Genomic DNA, 24,706 nt, shown 5'->3' with positions numbered 1-24,706 from the left:
AGAATTTGAGAGTGATTTCTGCAGAATTCAGTTTCTTTGCACCAGATGATAATTCTGAGTTTTTTTTTTTTTTTTTTAAGAGCAACTGGAGGAAAGTCAATGAGAAATAAGCCAGTAAAACTGATGAGAACTCTTTGAGTTTGGAGGCATAACCTTAGCAGCAGTGTACTTGCTCTTCCTCCAGGGTTTGTCTCAGCTTTCAGAGAATCATGTCCCTGTGGTCACCTCCTTCCAGGGCATCCCACATTAGATAAACAAGTGGAGCAGGAGTGGGACTGTGTAAAATCAGCGTTAATAATGAAAAATGGAGATAGTTCAATACTCCTGAAGACACCGAAAAATCATAAAGGTACTTAATGAACAACTCTCAGGCAATGAATATCAGAGCATATATGTTTTGATATCCAAAGTACATATTCCTAGATAAATGTAACTTACAAAAAATAATAAGTAAAAAATTCGAATTATTCTATAATATGTAAAAGTAATATCCTCAATTATTCTCCACAAATTGCTTTAAAACTGACAAAAGAGAAAAACGGAATTGTCTATAATAATTAACTAACAAGCCTATAATTAAAAATTGCCCTTTGGCAATTAAATATAATTAAAAATGCCCAAATGGGCATTTGGCATAGTAATTAATATGCCCCTTGCAAGTCTGCATCCTATATCAGAGTGCCTGGGTTTGCATTCTGGCTTTGCTCCTAACTCAAGCCTCCTGCTAATGCTCACACTGGGAGGCAGCAGGTGATGGTTAAGTAGCTGTAACACTTTTGTCCACAGGGGAGGCACAGATGGAGCTTTCAGTTTCTGCTTTTGGTCTGGACCAAGACTGCTATTATGGACAGATTTGAGGGAGTGAATCAGAAAATGGGAGATCTGACTCTCTGTGTGCCTCCTTCTCTGTATTTCTCTCTCACTTTATTTTCCAAATAAATAAAATGTTAAAAATTACCCTCAAGTACCCATTTAATGAAAAAATCATGCAAAATGTATATAAAAATCTTCTGGAGGAGTGCTTTCTATTACTTTTGAGTTCTACAAATTCAGAGCAATACACAACAAAGACATTATAAGTATGGAAAATTGCAGCCTACTCTCACCAATGAATGTTGACATAAAAATAATAACAAATAAAATCTGGCAGTAAACAAGGGAAAATAAAGTGATATTGTCCCACTTAGGTTTATTTAGAAATACAAGATTGAATTTGAAAATTCACCAATGTAATCAATCACGCTAACAACATGAAAAAGGAAAATCATATGAATCATAAAATTGGAAATCACAATGGACAGAAAATAATTTTATGAAATTTGACATCTGTTTCTTTTAACAGATGCATTTGCTTATTTGAAAGGCAGAGAAGAGGGAGAGACAGGGGCAGAGAGAGAGAGAGAGAGAGGTCTTCTATCCACAGGTTCGCTCTCCAAATGGCTGCAATGGCCAGAGCTGGGCCGAACTGAAGCCAGGAGCCAGGAGCTTCATCCTGGTCAACCATATGTGTGCAGGGACCCAAGCACTTGGGCCATTTTCTGCTGTTTCCCCAAGTGTATTAACAGGGAGCTGAATTGGAAGTGAAGCAGAGACTTGAACTGGTACTCATATGAGATATCAGCATTGCAAGAAGCCGCTTAACCCACTAGGCCACGCTGGCCCCTGGCATCTATCCTTGATAAAAGCCCTTATTATATGAAAAACAGAAGGTGGTCATATTATCTGATAAAGGTAGTTCTAAACAACAACACATTCAGCAAGCTCACTGACATGTTGAGAACTTTTACCTGTGATATGTGCAGAGAGAAAAGAAAGCAGTATTTATCACTCTGCCAAACACTGCACTGAAGATCTTAGCTAGTGCAGTATACAAATAGATTAAATAAAAGATGCAAGGATTGAAGGGGGCTGTGTTGTGGTAAAGTGGGTTAAGCTGCACCTATGATGCCAGCATCCCACATGGGTACCAGTTTGTGTCCCTACTGCTCCACTTCCAGTACAGCTCCCTTCTAATGGCCTGGGAAAAGCAACAGAAGATGGCCCATGTTACTGGGCCCCTGCCACTCACAAGAGACCCAGATGAATTTCCTGTCTTCCAGCTTTAGCCTAGCTCAGCCCTGGCCATTGCAGCCATCTGGGGAATGAACCAACAGATAGAAGCTCTCCCTCTATTTCCTTTCCTTTCCTTTCCTTTCCTTTCCTTTCCTTTCCTTTCCTTTCCTTTCCTTTCCTTTCCTTTCCTTTCCTTTCCTTTCCTTTCCTTTCCTTTCCTTTCTTTCTTTCTTTCGACAGGCAGAGTGGACAGTGAGAGAGAGAGAGACAGAGAGAAAGGTCTTCCTTTGCCGTTGGTTCACCCTCCAATGGCCGCCGCGGCCAGCGCGCTGCGGCCAGCGCGCTGCGGCCGGCGCACCGCGCGGAACCGAAGGCAGGAGCCAGGTGCTTCTCCTGGTCTCCCATGGAGTGCAGGGCCCAAGGACTTGGGCCATCCTCCACTGCACTCCCTGGCCACAGCAGAGAGCTGGCCTGGAAGAGGGGCAACTGGGACAGAATCCGGCGTCCCGACTGAGACTAGAACCCGGTGTGCTGGCGCTGCAAGGCGGAGGATTAGCCTATTGAGCCATGGTGCCGGCCCATCCCTCTATTTCTGTAACTCTGACTTTCAAATAATTAAGTGAATCTTAAAAAAGATATAAAGATCAGAAAGAAGAGAGGAAGAAGCTGGCATTACTTTTGGAGTTGTGAATTGGCACACAATAAGATCTAAAAAGTCTACCTATAGCTTATTTTTTTCTTAAAAGATTTATTTATTTTGAAAGTCAGAGTTATAGTGAGAGAGGGAGAGGGAGAGGGAGAAGGAGAGAGAAAGAGGAAAGAGAGAGAGAGCTTCCATCCACTTGTTCACTCCCCAGATGACCACAATGTACAATGCTGGGGCAAGCCAAATCTAGGAGCCAGGAGCTACTTGATGTGCCAGGGGCCCTGTACATGGGCAATCATCCACTAGTTTTTCCAGGACATCATCAAGAAGCTGGATCAGATGCGGAACAACTGAAAAATGGACCAGTACCCATAGAGAATGCTGGCATCACAGGGGCAGCTTTATTCACTATACATAATGCTGGTCCCCTTATAGCATTTATTTTAAGATTTTATTTATTTATTTGAAAGTTAGAATTAGAGGGAGAGAGGGATGGGGGGAGGGAGAGAGGGAGGGAGAGAGAGACAGAGAGAGATAGAGAAAGGTCTTCCATCTGGTGGTTCACTCCCCAAATGGCCGCAATAGTCGGAGCTAGGCTGATCCAAAGCCAGAAACTAGGAGCATTTTCTGGGTCTCCCAGGTGGGTGCAGGGGCCCAAGTACCTGGGCCATCTTCCACTGCTTTCCCAGGCCTTAGCAGAGAGCTGGACCAGAAGAGGAGCAGCTAGGACTAGAACCGGCACCCGTATGGGATGCTGGCCCTGCTTAGCCTACTAAACCATAATGCCGGTCCTCCTTATAACTTATTAAAAGCAAAAATAAGTTGAACAGTTTTTCTTGAAAAAGGTAAAATCTAAATTGCTTTTTTTACAAACTAATAACACAGATTTAGAAAAATATAACTTATAAGTGCCATTTACATTTACCTAAAAATGAATGTTCATTAAAAAGTAATGAACAGTGAATTTAGTGTTCATAATCCTAACCCAATGTCATCTTCAAAAAGAAATGCTTACAACAATAGAGAAAAACACAAACCCTTGACTAATTGAGGTCCATGTTCATGGATTGTAATATCTGATATTCCAAATTTTTCATTTCTCCCCAAATTGATCTTGAATTTCAATACATTCTCAGTGAAGTTTCTCAGTATACTCTTATGTCTTGTTAGAAATTGGTGATTTATTTCTAAAATCACAGAGGTAGGATGACCAAGATGCAAAGAACAATAGTGTGCTGGGATGCCGTGTTCATGAAGAGCAATGGAAGGCCCTTGCTCTATAAGGTGATTATATTGTTTTCACTGAACAGAGTTATTTGTTAGCCACGTGTTTAATAAACATTAATTAATGGCAGGATTCAAGCTTTCTTATGCAAATTAACAACATGCTGCCAATTAAAGCTGAGGTTTCAGTATTGCAGTGTGTCAGGCGGTCATTGTGAAATAATTATGTTATGCTTATTTTAGCAGAGAAAACTATTGTATTTCAAAGAAAGGATAGGGAGTGGTGCTTAGAAGCAGAGATACATTTCTGCCGCAGCTGTGTTTAAGGGCAGTTTACATTCATTTCATCCCCGGGGATCCAGCTGACTCTCACACCAATACCCAATTTTCAACTCCACGTGAAACCTGGAATACTTAAAGAGATGGCAGAATCATTCAGCTCTCACTACAAAATCTAAGGTTTTCAAGAATGAGGTCCACAGTGAACCAGAATTGCAGTGTGTGTAATTAGCACAAGCTTAATCTTCAGATAGAGATGGAAACTCCTCTCAGGTGAGGGGTAAGCCAAAAGAGCAACAGTTGAAAGCACAGAAATATGAAGAGATGTGGGAAGAAATACAGAGACAATAAATGGCAAGATCAAAAGAAATGTGAGCAAGAGGTAGAATATGAAATATAAATATATTTAGAGAGTAGTCAAGATGATAGAAGAAGAGAAAGTCACAGAAGTAAGAAAAGAAAAAGAATGTGACTTTAGCTACAGTGGAGGAAACTCTAGTCAGAGAAATGCAAAACAGAACTGTGATTCCTTGGGAAATACACTAATGCTTGTAGACTGAGCAGTCATATTGATGCAATTGTCTTATATATAAATTTGAGGTAAGTATTAATTTTTAAGTTACAACTAAATTGTGGATAGCTTTTAGTATATTTTGTGTTAAGATATAGTGCCAAATAGAGTACAGTTGTTAGAAATACAATGTACAATATATTCAAGACAGAAAAATGTGACATTCCCTGTGAATATTTTTGAAATTTGTGACATATATCTTTCTCAGCAACTTTAAGAGAAACTGTTCTGTGTGAAAGAAGTTTTGGAGTTTTCAGCTAAAATGATGGACAGGCTGTAAGAGAGTGGTTGTAGCCTCAGTGGTTCTCCCTCAGTTACTTGGAAGAGGTGAGTGTGACATGAATTTTTCATGCTTCTGCCCTTTGAAACAATCACTGTTACTTCTAGTTCCTTCCTGTTACTTCTCTTTCAACATTGATGTGGTTAAATTGTACTACCACAAATAAATAAGGACAATGAAGCATTGTCAATGACTTACAAATGGAGTAGGAAGAAAATGACCATTTAATACTTGAGTTGACTATTCCATTGTCTATTTCTCTTTTTTTTTTTTTTCCTAATTGGCATGTATGCTTGAACCATTATTCTTTTTTAATGGCTTATTTATTTAAAAAAGTTACAGAGAGAGCGCGAGAGAGAAACAGATAGAGATAGCTTTTAAAAATATTCTTTTTTTTTTTTTTTTTTTTGACAGGCAAAGGTCTTCCTTTGCCTTTGGTTCACCCTCCAATGGGCGCTGCGGCCGGCACACCGCACTGATCCGATGGCAGGAGCCAGGTACTTCTCCTGGTCTCCCATGGGGTGCAGGGCCCAAGCACTTGGGCCATCCTCCACTGCACTCCCTGGCCACAGCAGAGAGCTGGCCTGGAAGAGGGGCAACCCGGACAGAATCTGGCGCCCCGACCGGGACTAGAACCCGGTGTGCTGGCGCCACAAGGCGGAGGATCAGCCTAGTGAGCTGTGGCGCTGGCAAAAATATTCTTCTTTAAAAGTGTTATTAAAATTAAAAAAGTTATAAGAATCATTTTAGGAAAATAAATCAATTAAGAAATCAACACAAATAGAGTGAAACAATACCCATTTTATTTATTTAAGACATATGTAGCAGATATTGTTGTTTGCATATTACTTTGTCCTTTAAAAATTTTTATAGTTACATTGTGACCTTTTGCCCTAAAGATTTATTTTCAAAGTGTGAAAGGTCTGATATGATGATATATATGTATATATATAATTTATTTAAATGTGTATATAAGTATATATTCATATACACATATTTTATATGGGTATTTCAGAAGTTCATAGAAAACAAATTAAAGAAAACTTTAAGGAAAATGCATTTTTTCTAACAATTAAAGCATCCATATTGCATATTGGAATCTTTCAGTTTGATACCTGCTTCTAGTCCTGATTCTGCCTTCCTGCTAACACAGATCCTGAGAGGCAGTAGTGATGGTTCAAGTGATAGGGCTTCTGCCACCCTTACGGGAGGTTTAGGCTGATTTCTGGCTCCCAGCTTGAGCCTCAGCTCAGCCCAGGCTTTTGCCAGCATTGGGGTGTGAAACCACGAATAGAAGCATTTCTCTCTCTCTCTAACTCTAGTTCTCTCTCAAGCAAAAAAATTCATCTTGCACAAAAATTGTTGAAACCCATGCATAGTTTTCCTAATATGTGTTTTCCACAAACTTATGAAAATCCTTCATACTATAAAGCTTGTATATATGTGTGTGTGTATGTATAACTTTTGTTTTTTTTTTTTTTTATCATGAGCATGAGTGGTTTTGAGGTTAGGGGACTATTTGCTAGAGTTAATAGCTAAAATAAAGCAAATGTCCTGAAATTATGCATTTTTTTGTTTAACATATTTTTTTCATTTAATGGAATTTCATCTTTTATCTTTAAAACATAAATGTTTAAATACCGTAAACTATCAAATAAAATAAAAATTTGAATGGAAATTAGGTTAATTTTTAAAAAATCAGTTAAATTTCACAGAAGCAGTAACTAATTCATTTAGGAACATTATTGCCAGGAAGTTTAGTCAAAGCTATAGGTATTCTGACTTTTCTCTATTTTCATATTTATAATTTGTAGTAAATTTTTCTCTCTCTATTCCTGTGTTGCTTAAACTTTGCAGCGTGCTTGATGCAAATCCAACAAACTCCTGGTAAGAGATGATCATATTTGTGCAGACTACATTTTTGCTACAGTTTGCTTCTCTTTAATATTGGAAAATGTTTCTTACACAGAGACCATGCTATACCTTCATTATTGCTCTGTGAAATTAGAGGAAAGATATAGTTTGACTTGATCACATCATGTATGCTTATAGATAATTTTGTAGGAATAACACACAGTGTTTCTCACCATATGCCACATTACTGGAGGATCACCATGGTGATGTGGAATAACAGCAATGCTATGGAAACCATCTTTATCCTGAAGGGTTTTCCTGGTCTGGAATATGTTTATTCTTGGCTCTCTATCCCATTCTGTGTTGCATATTTGGTAGCATTTATTGGTAATGTTACCATTCTCTCTGTCATTTGGGTAGAGTCCTCTCTCCAACAGCCCATGTATTACTTCCTTTCCATCTTGGCACTGACTGACCTGGGTATGTCCCTCTCTACACTTCCCACCATACTTGTTGTATTATGGTTGGATGCTCGGGAGATCCAGGCAAGTGCTTGCTATGCTCAGCTGTTCTTTATCCACACATTCACATTCTTGGAGTCCTCAGTGCTGCTTGCCATGGCCTTTGACCGTTTTGTTGCTATCTGCCGTCCACTGCACTATGCCTCTATCCTCACCAACAGCGTGATTGGCAAGATTGGTTTGGTTTGCTTGCTACGAAGCATGGGAGTTGTACTGCCAACACCTTTGTTACTGAGACGCTATCACTACTGCCGCATCAACCACCTGTCCCATGCCTTCTGCCTGCACCAGGATGTTCTGAAACTCTCCTGTTCTGATGCCAGAATCAACAGCGTTTATGGACTGTGTGTAGTCATTGCCACACTAGGTGTGGATTCAGTCTTCATCCTTCTTTCCTATGTTCTGATTCTGAATGCTGTGCTGGGTATAGCATCCCGTGAAGAGCGGCTAAAGGCACTCAACACGTGTGTATCTCATATCTGTGTGGTGCTCATCTTCTTTGTGCCAGTCATTGGGGTGTCAATGGTCCATCGCTTTGGGAAGAATTTGTCTCCTACAGTTCACATGCTCATGGCTGACATCTACTTGCTTCTTCCCCCTGTACTTAACCCCATTGTCTACAGTGTCCGGACAAAGCAGATTCGTCTAGGTATTCTCCGCAAATTTGGACTAGGAGAGAGGTTTTAGGTAACTTCTGTCCTTTAGTTTACCATTGAAAATCTTGGGGAATCCATTTTTGCATAGGAGAAGTAAAATACTTATATATTGATTATCTGGTTAAATTACTAATTCTTTCATTTCCTCTTTAACTTTTATAAGATTCAAATTTCTTATGGTCAAATTGTAATAATAACAAATATTTTATCAATTCCTGATATCTTTACAAGACAATGTATGTAATAGAATTTATTTTTGAAAACAGTGCAAATTTGTTAATAGTAGTTATTAATTATAGTAATAGCAATAATTTTACTTATGAAATGTAACCATGCATACACAGTTTCTCATATCAATAGTAAAGATGGAAATACATCTTTCTACCTTTCTCCTTTTAGAATAGCTTTGTCCATATTTGTTTCTCATCTCACAAAGTCAGAGAAAGTTTGGAAATGGAATTTCTATGTTGGTTTTGAACTAATCAATCCTAATTATTATTTGTAACATCATCACTGGGCAATGATATGTCCTTCCCCCATTGCCATCCTACATATACTCTCTCTCTCTGTCAATTTGCCGGTACATATTAAGGCCCATATAAGAGTGTTGGCCAAGAAATTCTGCCAGTACATTTCTGAACCTCTGAACAATGGTGTAGAAACTCTATTGAGAACCATAGGACAGAATTCCACATCTCAGTCTGTGAATGGGTTGGGACTTGTGCAAAGTTTCCATTCTCATAGTTTGGTACTATTTCCTCTTGTTTTATGTCTGTGTGGCTCTTTAGTATTTTGTCCTTATCAATTTATCTCTTTTTGATATACAATTACCTCTTCATTTTTCACTGGGATGATCCACATGTATGATTTTGAATGATATCTTATTATTTCATGCACATTCACTTTCTTCTCAGCTTTATTGCCAACTTTTTTGTATTCTTTTATATTTTTGAAAGAGTTACACAGAGAAGAACAGACACAAGGAGAGAAAGATTATTTTGCCTAAAGTCTGTTTCCCAGAGATACCTGGTAGATTGGTTCCTAGAAAACCTATGACACAGAGGAGAGATAAAACAAATTCTCAAAAGCATTATTTTTCAGGCATATGGAATAGGATGAGAACTTAAGAGGAGATATCTGTAATTTTTAACTCCCTAAGTTTTAAGTAGAATATAAAATGTATATCAGCCTATGACACTGGAGACGATATTGTAAGATATATAGTAAAATATCTTTTATACTCTATGTATCCTCTTACTGGTTTCTTTATTCCATTTTATTTGAAAGGCAGACACACACTCACACACACACACACATATTTGCAACACCAGGGCCAACCAGAAGTCAGGAGCTAGGAACTCAATTTGTTTCTTTCATGTGGTTTTCAGGAACCCAAATAATTGAGCCATCACCTACTGCCACCCAGAATACACATTGGCAGGAAGTTGGAATTGGAAATAGAGCCAGAACTAGAACCTGAGTGCTCCAGTAAGGGAAGTGGTATCTTAATCGCTGCACCAAATGCTTGCCTTTCTAAATGACGTCTTTGATGACCATATGATTAAGTTGAATTTATAATTCTTTAAAACTTATTTTTATTACTGTAAAGAAATATTTGCCTACTACATCTATCATTCATGTTTCAAACAGAAGACAAAAAAACTCACAGTGAGTTGAATCAAGTTAGTTAATACCTGTACAAATAATTATTAACTTTGTCAAGGAATTAATTTTAAAGGACAAAGATAACTCTGAATAATACCACAGGGCTAAAGGAGAACATTTAGGGAAGGAGCAAATTTGAGAGCTTGGACGGAGGAGGTCCTCCCAGAACCCAAGTTAGAGATTTCTTTGGAGAATGTGTGGCTTCAGTACACATTAGATGTCATCCATGAGATGACAGAAGTTTGGCTCAATTATCTTGGGCAAGAAGGAAAGACCCCTTTGCAACATAATCAATTAATACAGGCAGACTGAGATACCTTGTCAGGGCTGGGAAAGAGTCATTCTCCCATAGGTATAGGCTGGCTGAAGCTGCTGGTAGGGAATCATTTCTGGGTTTGGCAAGCAATTCACACCACTTTAAAGTGCATAGGTAGGAAGGAAATGAGAGAGCAGAGAGGTTAGGGCTAGAAAGCCAACCACCAAGATAACTGCAAGACTCAGTGAGAGTCTAGCCATAGAAGTAATGCTGAAATTTGGTAAGATGAGTGTCACTGAATATCTCCCACACATACCTCAGTAACCTACTTGGTAGAGCAAGAAGAATCAACTAGAATTACAAAAGTACTTCCCACCAGTGTCCCTGCAGCATCCTCTACTGGCCACACTAATGATATGCTGTCTGAAAGGGAAAAGTGTCTTGAGTGCCATTGCATTACTGCAGAATAGGCGATGAAGGCTATGTTTGAGGCTGGGGGAAATGAATATATAATTAACACAGTTATTGATATTGTCAAATATACTCTTCTGTGTAAATTTTCAAAATTTTATGGCTTTACTTTTTGTATTTGGATATATAACACATGAATTTAATTTTGCAAATAGGAGATCAGAGCAAGGCATATAATTTGATGCATATTTATATATATATATCTCAAAATGATTTACTGAGCAAAGCATTATCATTTTGCCACAGTGCTGTCTTTGTCATATAATATAAATGTATATGTATTAGTTATTTCTGATCTTTGTATTCTGTTTCACTGAAAAATATTTTCAATTTATGTACTAATCCAATGTTGTCATTAATTACTGTGTTTTTTGTCAAGTTAAGCCTAGCAAACAGGTTTTTTGTATTTTAAGCAGTCTTAACCATTTTTTGTGTTCATATATTAAAGTTTCTATTAGATATACAAACTTCTAAAAATCCTGAGTTTGCTTTAGAGACTATTTGCAATGATTAACCATTCTTACAATATGGCATCTTCTGTAAACAGTGCATCTCTTGATTGGCTTGTCTTCAATTTAATTCAGTAATCTTTGAAATTTTCAGTGTGATAGTCTTGTGCATATTTCATTAAATCTCCCGCTGAGGGCTGGAGCTATGGTTTGAAGGGTTGAGCCACTGTTTGTGATGCCAGCAATCCATATGGGCACCAGTTCAAGTCTCAGCTGCTCCATTTCTGATTCAGCTCCCTGATTATGTCAAGCTGACCTCACCAGGTCTTCTCAATTCCTATAAACTCGATTTCCTAATCCCATTAGCAGGTATTTCCTGTATATCTCATTCATTAGCTCTAGGTTAAAGTCTAATTATCTTGTTTGCAGACAGGCAATTTTTCTATCTAGATTCCCATTAGATATAGTCCCCACATGGCCTGAACTTGTATAGATAAGTTTCAGCATGTCTCTGGTATCACCTACCTTCTTTGTTAAATTCCCTCTTTTAGGTCACTTCCGTCTGGTCCTTCCTATGTAGTACATATCTCAAAGGAGTTTTACTGGGGAGAATTTTATTCCCCAACTACGTTCTCTTAACGTCTCTGTTAAATTCTGATTGTTTAAAGCAGCTGAGTTTTTATTAAGAGTTATGTTTTTGAGTATATACTTATTCTAAAACATTTGAGTAATAACTTTGTATTAGTGATCAAATCTGGTCTATATTTAAGCAATGTTTCCAAATACGTGTATTCTTACAATCAAATTTATAGAAGGCATTGGACCTTTTAAATATGTTTTCCTAAGTCATTATTTAATAGTTAAAATTGCTTGGTAATTTTTCATTTGATATTAAATTGACAGCTATTTGGAAAGCCTGACTTGTTCCTTCATTTCTCTATTGTCTTCAAGATAGGAAACTGAGTCTATACTGAAGGACTCTCCAGGATGTACAGTTTGATCTTTAGACCTTATAAAAGTGATGGCTAATATTTTTTCTGTAATAAAATTATAGATGAAATGAGAGCTTAAATTGCCATTTCACATCTAGATTTACTTTTCCATGGGTACAGTAAATAGGCAAAACTTCCCTTTCAGACCAAATGAAGGTAGAGAAAATTTTAAAATGAGGACATAGCTTTCCTCATGGACATTGTCTACCTCACAGAAAAACCTCTATCAGAACATGCCTGTGACTATAGACCTCTAGTTTAGGCTACCAAAGATTAGGGACAGAGCACCCCTTGACTTACTTCCTCTTATTGATTTCTTCTGGTCTGCTTTAACAAAAACCAGGAGGAAGAGAAAGCTAGACAGCAGAAGCAGTGTACAGATAGGTGGTAGGCCACTTAATGGCTGCTTTACACAGTGACCTGCCATCAGGGAGACCTAACAGGCCAGTCCACTGCGTTCATTTTTGAGGTGGGAAATCAGGGGACTTCAACAGAAGTAAGTTTATGAAGAGCCCTGGCAGCTATGCCAGCCAAGAGTTGGGTCACTGGAAGCAGAACTGCCCTTGCATTGAATGACACCCAGGTCAGAGCCTAAGACCTTGTTGGTTCTAAGCCGAAAAGCCCTTCATTTCTGCCCAGGTTCCAAAGTAACCACTGATGCTGAGGGAAAGGCCAAATAGGGTCAACAACATTGCAGGCAGAACTGTAAATTTCCTGTTATAGATGCCACCTGCTTTTACCTGGTCAGTTCTTCTCTCAGGCCATCCAGGTAATGGAAGTCAACAGGGTGCCTTCCCCAAGGAGGTTCTCACCTCCCTTATTATGTACTCCATGTGAAGAGACAGATAGGCCTGGACCTCACAACTGGCAAGGCCTTAAACCCACCTGATTACTGCCCCTCTGTCAGTTTCCATTTGCCTCTCAATTGGAAAACTTATTTATGGTATGGACAGCACCTTTCTTAGGTCCTCCAATAATGTCTATATCCTTTGTTCTAGACCCTGTTTAGCCTACTTGGGGCCTTAGTCCTTTGTAATCATAGCCTTTTCTCTTACATCAATGACTCTATTCCTGACATGTGTGTATTAATGGCCCTCTTTCCACTTAACGTTGTATGACTGTTCAGAATTTTTCTACAGCAAACTCTCTACCTGCAAGAGATGATTGGCTTTTCTCCCAGTCTTGGTTGGGATCAGCTTCACAACATCCTTCTTCTTGGTAGTGACCTCAGGAACAGCTTTGGGCCACACTCCAAAAACAACTCCAACAGTTACAAGAAGAGACCACTAGGTCCACTGAGACCCCAGCTGATGCCATCCGAGGTCTCCAAAGCCTTATCACCTCACTGACAGGTGGTGTGGTACTACAGAACAGACTGACCATAACTGTGTCGTTATTATGTTAACCAATCAGGCCACATAAAAACCACAACCATCAGGCCGGCGCCACAGCTCACTTAGCTAATCCTCCACCTGCAGCACCTGTACTCCAGGTTCTAGTCCTGGTTGGGGTGCTGGATTCTGTCCCGGTTGCTCCTCTTCCAGTCCAGCTCTCTGCTGTGGCCCGGGAGTGCAGTGGAAGATGGCCCAAGTCCTTGGGACCTGCACCTGCATGGGAGACCAGGAGGAAGCACCTGGTTCCTGGCTTCGGATCGGTGCAGTGTGCCAGCTGTGGCGGCCATTTGGGGGTTGAACCAACAGAAGGAAGGCTTTTCTCTCTCTCTCTCTCTCTCTCTCTCTCTCTTACTGTCTAACTCTGCCTGTCAAAAACAAACAAACAAACAAAAACCACATCCGTCAAACAGTCTTCACTAGGGTCCAGAGACTGCCTCATTCCTCTGCTCTATGAAATCTTCTCACTACTTGGCTAATGATATTCCTAGCACCATGGCTGCTAGTCTCAAACTAGCTTTTATAATACCTTGTCTGTTTAAGTGTTTATAGGAGGTGATAACAGAATGAACCAAAGCCTTTACCAACCAGGTGGTCAACCAAATGGTACTAAAGAAATGTATTCAGCTCCCCACCCAAGAGATCACAACTTGAGGTGTTGCCCCACCAGTGGAGAATGACTCATCATCCCATGTCAGCAGGAAGCAGCTATAGAAGATAGACCATTGACTCTCCATCCTTCCTGGGCTTTTTGGGGCCAATGTAATCCCATACAACATTTGCATTATAATAAACAGAAGGGGGGAATGTTAGTAAAATGGTGCCATGTTATCTGTGGTGCCATCTTAAGCCGTAAGTACCATCTTAGGCTCTGGACCCATAACCATTTTGTACAATAAACTTTGATATTAAACCTAGCCTGGCTTACTAGAGGTCAGGTGACCAAATTGCCCAACCATAAGTGGCAGCTTCACCCCCACCCTAACAGGATTTTCTGCTCCCACTTAGTTTTCTCTGCAAAGCCATGTAAGACCTGTTCTCCTAGTACAGGCTACTGTTTTCTCCTGCACAGGGAGGTAGCCTGTCAGGTTTCCCCCATCCCACAATAAACCTTCCTTACTCCAGCGTCTGGTATGTTTTGTGGTGACCTTTCAAGTGCTAAGTGGGAATTCTAGAAAGGATAATGCAACAAGGACATAAGCCTCAGCTATTTTATGTTCTTGTTATCCCTGCCTTTTTCAAGATATTGGTTCAGTCTCACACTGTGTATAGTTCCCCATTCCACCCCCTGCATTCTTCCCCAGGTTTGGAAGCCAGTGGGCCAAACTTGAAGAACCAGTATAGAGAAGCTCATCTCTGCCTACTGTCCCCCACCTCCTAGCCCACCTAAGATATAGCAAATTTTACCTTTTTGCAATTTATAATTCACTTGTAAATTATATACATGCATACCCTTTTTCCTGAAAGCAGGTATTCATGTGTTAATATCACTTAGGCTGGGATCCATGTCAAAGATCATAAGTGAGGGAATAGGGTGTATTATTATGTGAAGAGTATAATTCAATGAAGACAACATTAAATATCTATATACAAAATAATGTCATCCTCACATTTTAAAAACATTTATTGATCTATGTGGGAGAATTACAGAGAGAGAGAGAGTTAGAGAGATCTTCCATCTGCTTGTTCACTGCCCAGATGGCCAGAGATGGGTCAAGGTGGAGCCAGGAGCCAGGAGCTTCATCTGGGTCTCCCATGTGGGTAGCAGGGGCCCAGACACTTGGGCTATTTTCCACTGCTTTTTCCAGGCCATTGGCAGGGAGCTGGACTGGAAATAGACCAGCTAGGACATGAACCAGCACCCATATGTGTCTGTTGGCCATTTGGATTTCCTCTTTTGAAAAATGTCTGCTTAAGTCCTTTGCCCATCTCTTAACTAGGTTTTTTTGTTTTGTTGTTATGGAGATTCTTAATCTCTTTGTAGATTCTGGTTATTAATCCTTTATCCGTTGCATAGTTTGCAAATAATTTCCCCCATTCTGTTGGTTGCCTCTTTACATTCCTGACTGTTTCTTTGCTGTACAGAAGCTCTCAATTTGAAGTTATCCCATTTGTTAATTTTGGCTTTGACTGCCTGTGCCTCTGGGGTCTTTTCCAGGGATTCTTTGCCCATGCCAATGTCTTGCAGGGTTTCCCCAATGTTCTCAGTTAATTTGATGATGTCAGGTCATAGATTTAGATCTTTAATCCATGTTGAGTGGATTTCTGTGTAAGGTGTAAGATAGGGGTTTTGCTTCATATTTCTGCATGTGGAAATCCAGTTTTCCTAGCACCATTTGTTGAAAAGACTGTCTTTGCTCCAAGAATAGTTTTAGCTTACATTTTGTTACTTTCTTTTTGTATAGGGTATAAAACAGATTTCTCTATTTCTTCCTTCCTTCCTTCCTTCCTTCCTTCCTTCCTTCCTTTCTTCCTTTCTTCCTTTCTTCCTTTCTTCCTTTCTTCCTTTCTTTCCTTCCTTCCTTCCTTCCTTCCTTCCTTCCTTCCTTCCTTCCTTCCTTCCTTCCTTCTTTCAAATCCTGCATGTGAAAATCCAATTTTCTCAATATCACTTGTTGAAGAGAAAATGTTGATTGTAAATATCAAACTTATTTCTGGGATTTTGTTCTGTTCCATTGGTCTACCTATTTATTTTTATGCCAGTACCACCTCGCGTTCCAGCCGCTGGTGCATTGATTCCGCCGCTGGTGTCCTGAGCCATGGGCTCCCATGCCCTCCACGCAAGTCCACTGTGAATCACTAGTTCCAGAAGAGTTTCCTCTGCTGTTTCTTCCCCAACTCTTCCTTGAACCTGCAGTATCTCCACTTTTATTAAACTGTCCCTTCCCGGACTATCAGTGTGATCCCTTCCTATTCCGCCATCTTGCTGCTCCAGTACCATGCTGTTTTGTTATGATATTCCTGTAATAAATTTTGAAATCTAGTATTGAAATGCCACCAGCTTTGTTTATACTGTTCAAGATTTCTTTGGCTATTTGGGATCTTTCACATTTCCATATGAATTTTAGAATTTTCTTAAAATTCTTTGACAAATGCCACTAGTACTACTTTTATGCTTTACTTATTTATTTGAAAGTCAAAGTAATGGGGGGGCATCAGAGAGTGATAGCTGCCATTCACGATTTTTTCCCCAAAATGCCTGCAACAGCCAAGGCTCAACCAGGTTGAATCCAGCAGCCAGGGACCCAAGTACTTGAGCTACCACCTACTGCCTTCCAGGTGCACTAGCAGGAAGCTGTATTGGAAGCCTGGAGTAGATAATACATGAGTCAGGCATTCCAGAATGGGCTATTAGTTCCCCAAGCAGCAGCTGAACCCTCTGTACCACAACACTTTCCCTTTACATTGATATTTTAAAAAGGATTTCATTGACTCTATGAATTGCTTTGAATAGTTTGGAACATTTTAATAATATTAATTCTTCCAATGCTTGAAATTGGGGAAGTTTTTCCAATTTTGTTCTCTATTTCTTTCATTAGTATTTTGTAATTTTCATTGTAAATATCTTTCTCATCCTCAGTTATCCCATGGTATTTAATTATTATTTTTGTAGCTGTTGTGAATGATATTGATCTTATAATTTATTTCTCAAGATCACTGGTGGTGTTTAAAAATGCTACTGATTTTTGTATTGTGTAATTTTGCTGAATTCTTCTGTTGGTTCTAATAGTCTCCTTGGTAGAGTCTTTTGGATACCTTATCTGTAGAATAATGTCAGTCTGCGAACATTGATAATTTGACTTCGTTTTTTCTGATTTGTGTACCTTTTTGTTCTTCCTCTTGCCTAATGGCTCTAGCTTATTTGTCCAGAACTATACTGAATAAAAATGGCAAGGTTAGAATCCATGTTTGGTTCTTGGTCTTAGTGGAAATGCTTCCAGAATTTCCCCAATCAAAGTGATGTTATCACATTGGGCTTATCACATATATTCTTTGTTTCTGTGTTGGGTTATGTTCCTTTTGTAATTTGTCTAAGTATTTTTTTAATCAGGCAGAGATGTGTTTTATCAAATGCTTTCTCTGCATCTATTGAGATAATCTTATGATTTTATCCTTACTTCCATTTTTGTAATGTATCATATTTATTGATTTGCCTATGTTAAGCCTGCAGTAGGATAACTATATTATGCAGGCTTCCTTGTTGCTTAATTTCTCTTAAATGTTAAAATATTAATGGCATTATTGATGCTTACATGAAACATTAAATTGTGAAGTTTCATCTAAACAATTGACTAAGAATTGATTAATTGTGTTTTTTTTGCCATTTTTTGCCAGTAATTCTAGAAAATAGTGAATTATTATAAATTTTAGGAAAATTTTCTAAAAATAATGTAAACATATTAAACATTTTTGATTAAGAAAATATCATAAAGCCAAATATTAGGAAAGCATACATTTGATGGATCAGCAAAAAGAATGTATTCTTTGAGGCAGATATGGCATCCCTAAAAGCCAAAATGAAGTCATTTTCTTTTGAATTAAGATTTTATTTGAAATCACTTGAATTACTCTAGCATTGAAAAGAATGAAAACAGCATGATGGAACCGAGAGATAGCTACATTGTTATCAGTGATATATCAATTAGTTACACAGTGAGTTAAGAAACAAAGAAAAAAAGAAACAGCAGCAATGACAAACTTGAGATAAATTTTACTGTGGCAAAAGATAAACAGCAATAGAGAAGGAAGACCTGAATAATTTAGGAGGAAGAGCAGGTACCTTTTATAATTGTACTTTAGGGGTTTTTTATTTCTTTACTAAATAGTATACAGGAGGTGCAAGTACTTGGGCCATCCTCCACTGCTTTCCCAGGCACATTAGCAGGGTGCTGGATTAGAAATGGGGCAGCTGGGACTCGAACCGGTGCCTATATGGAATGCCAGCACTACAGGCTGGGGCATTAACAAGCTGAGCCACAGTACCGGCCCCATGGACTTTTGTTACTTATGTTTGCCACTAGAAGCACTGGTTTTGAGTACTGAGTTTATATTTTATGCACATGATTTTAAACTCTTTACAGTAATTTAATAATGTATATTTCACAATTCATATAATATAGTTGCAGAATTGTGGTCTTAAAAAGGCACTAATTTTCTCAGCATCAGTTGGTAACTGCTGTGCCTATACATAATTCTGAGTGACTAAGCTCATTGCTTTGTCCCATTAGATGATCCCAGGACACTTCTCAAATGCTATCTCCTGTGCTTGAGCGAGAGAAATAACTTCAGAAGCTTTGATATCATTTGTCCTCCCTAGTGGTTGTCTTCAGAGAAAATGTGGTCCCAGGGCAATAGAGTAGCCAAGAGAGGCCAACATGTTAGAGCAGTTAAAGCACAGAAATTCAGTGCTGCTAAAGCACCCAGCTAGATATATGCTGAAAGTGATAGAAACCCTGCCTTGCCTCTGTAGTCACTGAAGAAGAGACTGATGCCTTGCTAAGGACATCTATGTGTCCTTGAGGAACTGTCTGCCTTAGGATACACTGCATATTTTATTCTTAAGCCCATCTTCAGTGGTTTTTTTTTTTTTTTTTTTTTTTTTTTTTTTTTTTTTCCTACAAGAAATCCCTAAGCTTGACATCCTGGAGATCCAGACAACTTGCACCACAGTGATTGGCTGTCTGCACCTGAGGGCTCAGGCATACCAGAAGGGAGCATTTGAGGTGAGAAGAATGGGTAAGAGGTTAGTAGTTAGATAATTGCAGAATCCAGGTAGTGCAAGGAATGTCAAGAGCTAGGACTGTTGACTCATGTTAAAACTGCTTTGGGGTAGGTCAGAGGTACGGATCGCCATTCCCCTAAAATGACTGTCATTCTCACAAGCTTCACAGGAGAACTCTGGGTTGGGATAGTCTTTTAAACTCACCTCCAGGCCCCAGTGGACACAAAAATATACAGAATCATTGACCTTATAACATATATTTTTAAAATTTTTCTCACTCAATATCTGATGACACACATTGTTTATGTTATATTTTTCTTCCAAGATGGCTTTTATAACCTATCTATTCTCCATAATGCATACTATCAGATTTCACTTTCAAGTACTTGGTAATTACTTCAGTAGATTCCTGAAGACATTCCTTGTTTTCTCTCCAGCCAATATTCAGACCAATTTTAACATTGATCCTAGTTTGACACTGATATAATATAAACTTAAAGAAATTATCTATTTTCATTACAATTACTGCATTATGTGCTCTATGCCCAAGGTCTTCATTTCTACACACAATTTCCTTCAAAAATTCTGGTACATTTTGATCTAATCTTAGCTCCAAAAAGCGTATGAAGAGCCAGATCCTCTAGTTTCACTTTATTATATTTGCTTATACTTGTAATATAGCAGTCTCCCACCCACCCATGCTTTCACTTTCACTGTTTCAGTTACCTGTGGCCAACTTCAGTCCAAAAACAGTTGTTGGAAAATTTCAAAAATAAACATTTCATAAGATTTAAGTAACATTTATTATAGTACATGAACATTATCAGACTTGTTCTACTTTATTATTAGTTATTGTTGTTAATCTCTTCCTATGCCTAGTTTATAAAGTAAATCTAATCATAAGTAGATATGTATAGGAAAAAACAGTGTGTGTGGTTTCAAGTGTCCACTGAACGTCTTGAAGCATATCTCCTGGGGGCAAGTGGGGGCTGTTCTGTAGTCTCTAACACCTTTCTGTATTTACATGGGTGTCAATCAGTGCAGGATACACATCAAATCATTTGATCCCATTTAACCCACAGTCTTCATTTGAGATCCAATTAAAGATTCACTTGCAGTGAATCTTCCTGACCTCCCTGTATCAAATCAGTTTCCTCTTCTCTGTTTTATGCCTTCTTGTATTTTTATATTACTTTTAAAGTATCAATCTAAGAACTTTCCTGTAGCTCTCTCTCCACTGGCTTGTGAGTATTTGGAGTCATTTCTAATACATTTCTCTATTCTTACAACTACTTAATTTCCTTTAATAAAATGTTCTTAGTGAATTTCCAATTAATAAGGGGCAAATTAATTGTTAAAATAAATCTGATGGTAATTAAATGTAATAAACAGATGGGTGGTTAAATGTCTAAAGGCAGAGCAGCATACATCAAAGCATTGTTCCTGGTTATCATGTTGACTTTTGCCCTATTTTTCCATATTCTTGTCTCCCTATCTAGACTGAAAGCAGTGCCATTAACACAATGTCTGTCTTCAATAATTCTGCCCTATACCCATGCTTTCTTCTGACTGGCTTCTCAGGCCTTGAAAGCAGATATGGCTTGATTTCTCTCCCCATCCTCTTGGTTTATGCCACCTCAATTGCAGGGAACATTACCATCCTCTACATTATCAGAACAGAGTCTTCTCTCCACCAACCAATGTACTACTTTCTGTCAATGCTGGCACTCACTGACCTGGGCCTATCCACCACTACCTTGCCTACTATGTTCAGGGTTTTCTGGTTCCACGCTCGGGAGATCCCCTTCAATGCTTGTTTGGTCCAGATGTACTTCATTCATGTTTTCTCAATAATTGAATCAGCTGTGCTATTGGCCATGGCCTTTGACCGCTTTGTAGCAATCCGAGAGCCCCTGCGCTACGCTGCCATTCTAACCAATAGTGTAATCATTGGCATTGGATTGGCAATTACTGGCAGGGCTGTGGCTCTTGTCTTCCCAGCTTCCTTCCTCCTGAAGAGGCTTCAATATCGTGCCGTCAATGTCCTCTCCTACCCCTTTTGCCTGCATCAGGACCTCATAAAGACAACAGTGTCCAACCGTCGGGTCAGCAGCATCTATGGCCTCATGGTGGTCATCTGCTCCATGGGACTTGATTCGGTGCTTCTCCTCCTCTCCTATCTCCTCATCCTAGGCACGGTGTTGAGTATAGCTTCCAAAGCAGAGAGAGTTAAAGCCCTCAATACTTGTATCTCTCACATCTGTGCTGTACTCACCTTCTATGCACCAATGATTGGGCTATCTATGATTCGTCGCTATGGGCAGAATGCTTCCCCTATCATCCATGTGCTCATGGCCAACGTCTACTTGCTGGTTCCACCTCTGATGAACCCTGTTGTCTACAGTGTGAAGACCAAGCAGATTCGTGACAGGCTCATCAAGAAATTTAAGAAACACCAAGTTTAGGTGAAAGAGTAGCATGGGACTTTCCCACCTCCCTCCCTCCACCTTACTCTCCACAGCCTTTGGTGACAGATATTCAACTTTCAAGTTGCATGAGATTAACTGTTTCAGATTACACATGTAAGTGAGATCACAAGAGTTGTCTTTCTGGCCTCTCTTATTTTACTTAATATAGTGTCTTCTAGGTCCATCCATGTTGTCAAAAATAATATGGTTTCTGTCTTTTTCATGATGGATTAGTATTTCATTGTGTATTAATACCACATTTTGTTTACTCATACATCAATTAATTGACATTTATGCTGATTCTATATTTTGGCTATTGTGAATAGTGCTGCAACTAGCATGGGATTGTAATTTACTTAACAAACTGAAATGCATTGTTAGTGTGAAACACACATTGTATTAAAATAACATTTTGAAAATTTAAGAAATGTAATTTTCTTGAGAAACATGTGATATGTGTATTTCTGTGCCTGGCCTATTTTTCTTAGCATAGTGATCTAGAGTTTCATACATTATGCTGGAAGTGCCAGTTTCACTAATTTTTATGGCTGAATAATATTCCACCATGTATATTTACAATACTTTTCTTATCCAGTCAACATCTTATGGATATCTATGGTGACAATACTGGCAAGAAAAATGTAAGAGGATTTGGATGAATCCTGGCCATTAAAATATTTAAATTTTCCTACTTTTATGGGGGAACACACAAAAGAAAGGGCAGTGAATGTTCGGGAGCTGGTTTTGGTTAGAAAAAAAAAACTCTCCTAATAAAAATGTAGAAAATATAACAATATTTTAAGGCTATGTGTCAACTCCATTTCCTATAGTGCAAGTGCTAATCTGTTGAATACGTTTCCAATACAAACTCACAGGCATCAGGTGCTTCCACAAAGGGCTTTTAGTGACTTAAAAGTTTCTATGAAGAGTGGCATATATGTGGAGATCTTTAGACTTCTTGAGACTATTTGGCCAAAGCTTGGACATACAGAGGGAATATTATCCCTCTCTTTTGTACCTGTGGTTCTGCCACCATTAGGGGACAATTATGTGTTTCAGTATTTCCATTATAGAGGCTCTAACTCTGGGACAGCATATATTTGGAATATATAGTGGTAATAACATCCACACCTAATGTTTAAAGCAGACACAAGTAATGCATTATCATATTATTTCTCATGGAGCTTAGCAAGATTCAGAGGCAGACCTTCTCAAAATGGTACACCTGCCATTTGCCATCAACTATAGATACTAATGTTATAGATGAACCAGACTTTCCCTACTTTTCTCAAAAGTTGTAAGTGTATGGATCTATTTGAAGGTCTCATGATTTGCATGCTTTCATAAATTGAACAGTAAGAGTATCCTCCTATTGGACTGTTCTCACCAACAGATGCCCACTCAGTATCAGATTCACCTTTTGACTGTTTCTGTCCATATCGAAATCCATCTGTCTACTCTGGCTCATAAGGAATCAGTTGGTTTAGTGTTCAGGACCCGTTGCTTCTAACCCAGGCAGATATGGATTTATGTCTTAACTTTTCCATGTACTGATGGCCTTAGACAAGTCACTCCCTAAGTGTTATTTTATTTATGTATAGAGGTTAAGATAATAGAAAGTTTCAACCTCATGTGACTCACCCTTATAAAAAATGTTATGTATGATATACCTAACAAACTATCTTGGCATTGGATCTATATTAATGTCAGGTAGAATAATTTGTTATTATTGTCCATGAGTTTTCCTCTTGCTGCTAATATTTGATTTCTACATAAAACACAGACATTTTACTAATTTACTAATTTACATACTAATATGTAATTCATTATCCTAGAAAGGACCATGTGAACTGTGTTTCCACCTTGCAGTCTAAACTGAAACCTAGGACTTTACTCCAATTAGATTAGAAGCCTGAGTGTCAAAGCATCTTTATTATATTCTAGGAATATCCTGCATATTTAGTTAGGGAATAATTGGTGAAACTTTCAGGATCTTTTGTGACATCCATTTAGAAATTAATATACAAATCATTTAAATGTTATCCTGGAATATGGACTATGTAAGTTAAAATTGCTGAGATCAGAACAAACTGTGGCTCTAACTAAAATTTTTATATTATTTTTTGTCACTCAAACTGGGAAAGACACTGTCAGCTTTTTACAATCTGATCCCGGACACTGATTAATGTCCAGATGGAAGAGGTAAGGGTATACTTAATTTGGATCCCAGAATGCAAAAATCATCTGCAAGGGCTTATGTCTGGTAATATCCACAAACTGTTTCTTTTTTTTTTTTTAGATTTTATTTATTTATTTGAGAGGAGAGTTACTGACAAAGAGAGGGAGAGATTGAGAGAAAGATATTTCATCTGCTGGTTCACTCCCCAAATAGCCACAACAGCCAAAGCTGGGCCGATCAGAAGCCTGGAGCCAGAATCTTCTTCTGGGTTGCCTACAACAGTACAGGGGCCCGAGCACTTGGGCCATCTTCCACTGCTTTCCCAGGCCATAGCAGAGTGCAGGACTGGAAGACGTGCAGCTGTGGCTTGAAACGGCGCCCATATGGGGTGCTGTCGCTGCAGATGGAGGCTTAGCCTACTACACCCCAGGGCTGGCCCCAAGCTGTTTTCACTAAAAACTACCACATTGGTCTTTTGATAGATTCCAAGATTCTGGAAACTGATCAGTCAGCTAGACCCATGTCTGCAGTAAAAAAGTACACTACACCATGTCTGGGTGTTCACTCCCTCTTGCTGAAGTAAAGGGAGCCTGTCACTTTCGTCTGTGAAATGCCTGTGTGTGGTGTGACTGGGTGATGCACCCATGGAAATGCTCCTCAATGTCCACTGGGCTGAACTGACCCGCTTGTATCAGACTTGTCATGGGAGACCCCCTCAAATGCAAAATACAACCTGGACTTCTTTTCCAAAGGCAACGTTTTGTTTCTTCTTGCAGTGTTAGGCTGACCTTCCTGCCCAGAATCCCCCAGTAGGAGGCATTCATGAAGAGGAGGTGGCTCCTCTGAGATGGACAGGGGTATCTGAGAGGCTGAATTACTCAGCTATAGTTGGTTGGTTCAAACTAAGCCAGTCTGTAGTAATAAAACTTGGCATGTTCTACGTGGCTAATTATTTTGTCTCATAGGAATACTATGAATATATATTTTTCAAGTATGTCCTATTCACCTTTTATTCACATATCTGAATTAA

The 24,706-nt window shown here is 38.9% G+C and overlaps 2 protein-coding genes across 2 annotated transcripts; both read left to right on the top strand.

Annotated features, from left to right (window-relative positions):
• The first annotated feature begins 7,166 nt into the window (after nt 1-7,166).
• Nucleotides 7,167-8,114, top strand: OR51L1 (olfactory receptor, family 51, subfamily L, member 1). The gene has a single exon (NM_001171437.1). It carries the CDS (start codon nt 7,167-7,169, stop codon nt 8,112-8,114), a length of 948 nt encoding a protein of 315 aa, NP_001164908.1.
• Nucleotides 8,115-20,552: 12,438 nt separating this feature from the next.
• On the top strand, nt 20,553-21,494 carry COR51P3 (cOR51P3 olfactory receptor family 51 subfamily P-like). Its single transcript, NM_001171438.1, has one exon. The coding sequence runs from the start codon at nt 20,553-20,555 to the stop codon at nt 21,492-21,494; it is 942 nt and encodes a 313-aa protein (NP_001164909.1).
• The last annotated feature ends 3,212 nt before the right edge of the window (nt 21,495-24,706 follow it).

The sequence above is a fragment of the Oryctolagus cuniculus genome, chromosome 1 (assembly GCF_964237555.1).
Source record: "Oryctolagus cuniculus chromosome 1, mOryCun1.1, whole genome shotgun sequence".
NCBI classification, from domain to species: Eukaryota; Metazoa; Chordata; class Mammalia; order Lagomorpha; family Leporidae; genus Oryctolagus; species Oryctolagus cuniculus.
The sequence above is the reverse complement of the archived record's forward strand: the minus strand, read 5'-3'. Positions and strand labels throughout refer to the sequence as shown.

What these genes read in the sequence shown, in the direction of transcription:
- COR51P3 (NM_001171438.1), top strand. Translation starts at nt 20,553, where the DNA reads ATGTCTGTCTTCAATAATTCTGCCCTATACCCATGCTTTCTTCTGACT.
- OR51L1 (NM_001171437.1), top strand. Translation starts at nt 7,167, where the DNA reads ATGGTGATGTGGAATAACAGCAATGCTATGGAAACCATCTTTATCCTG.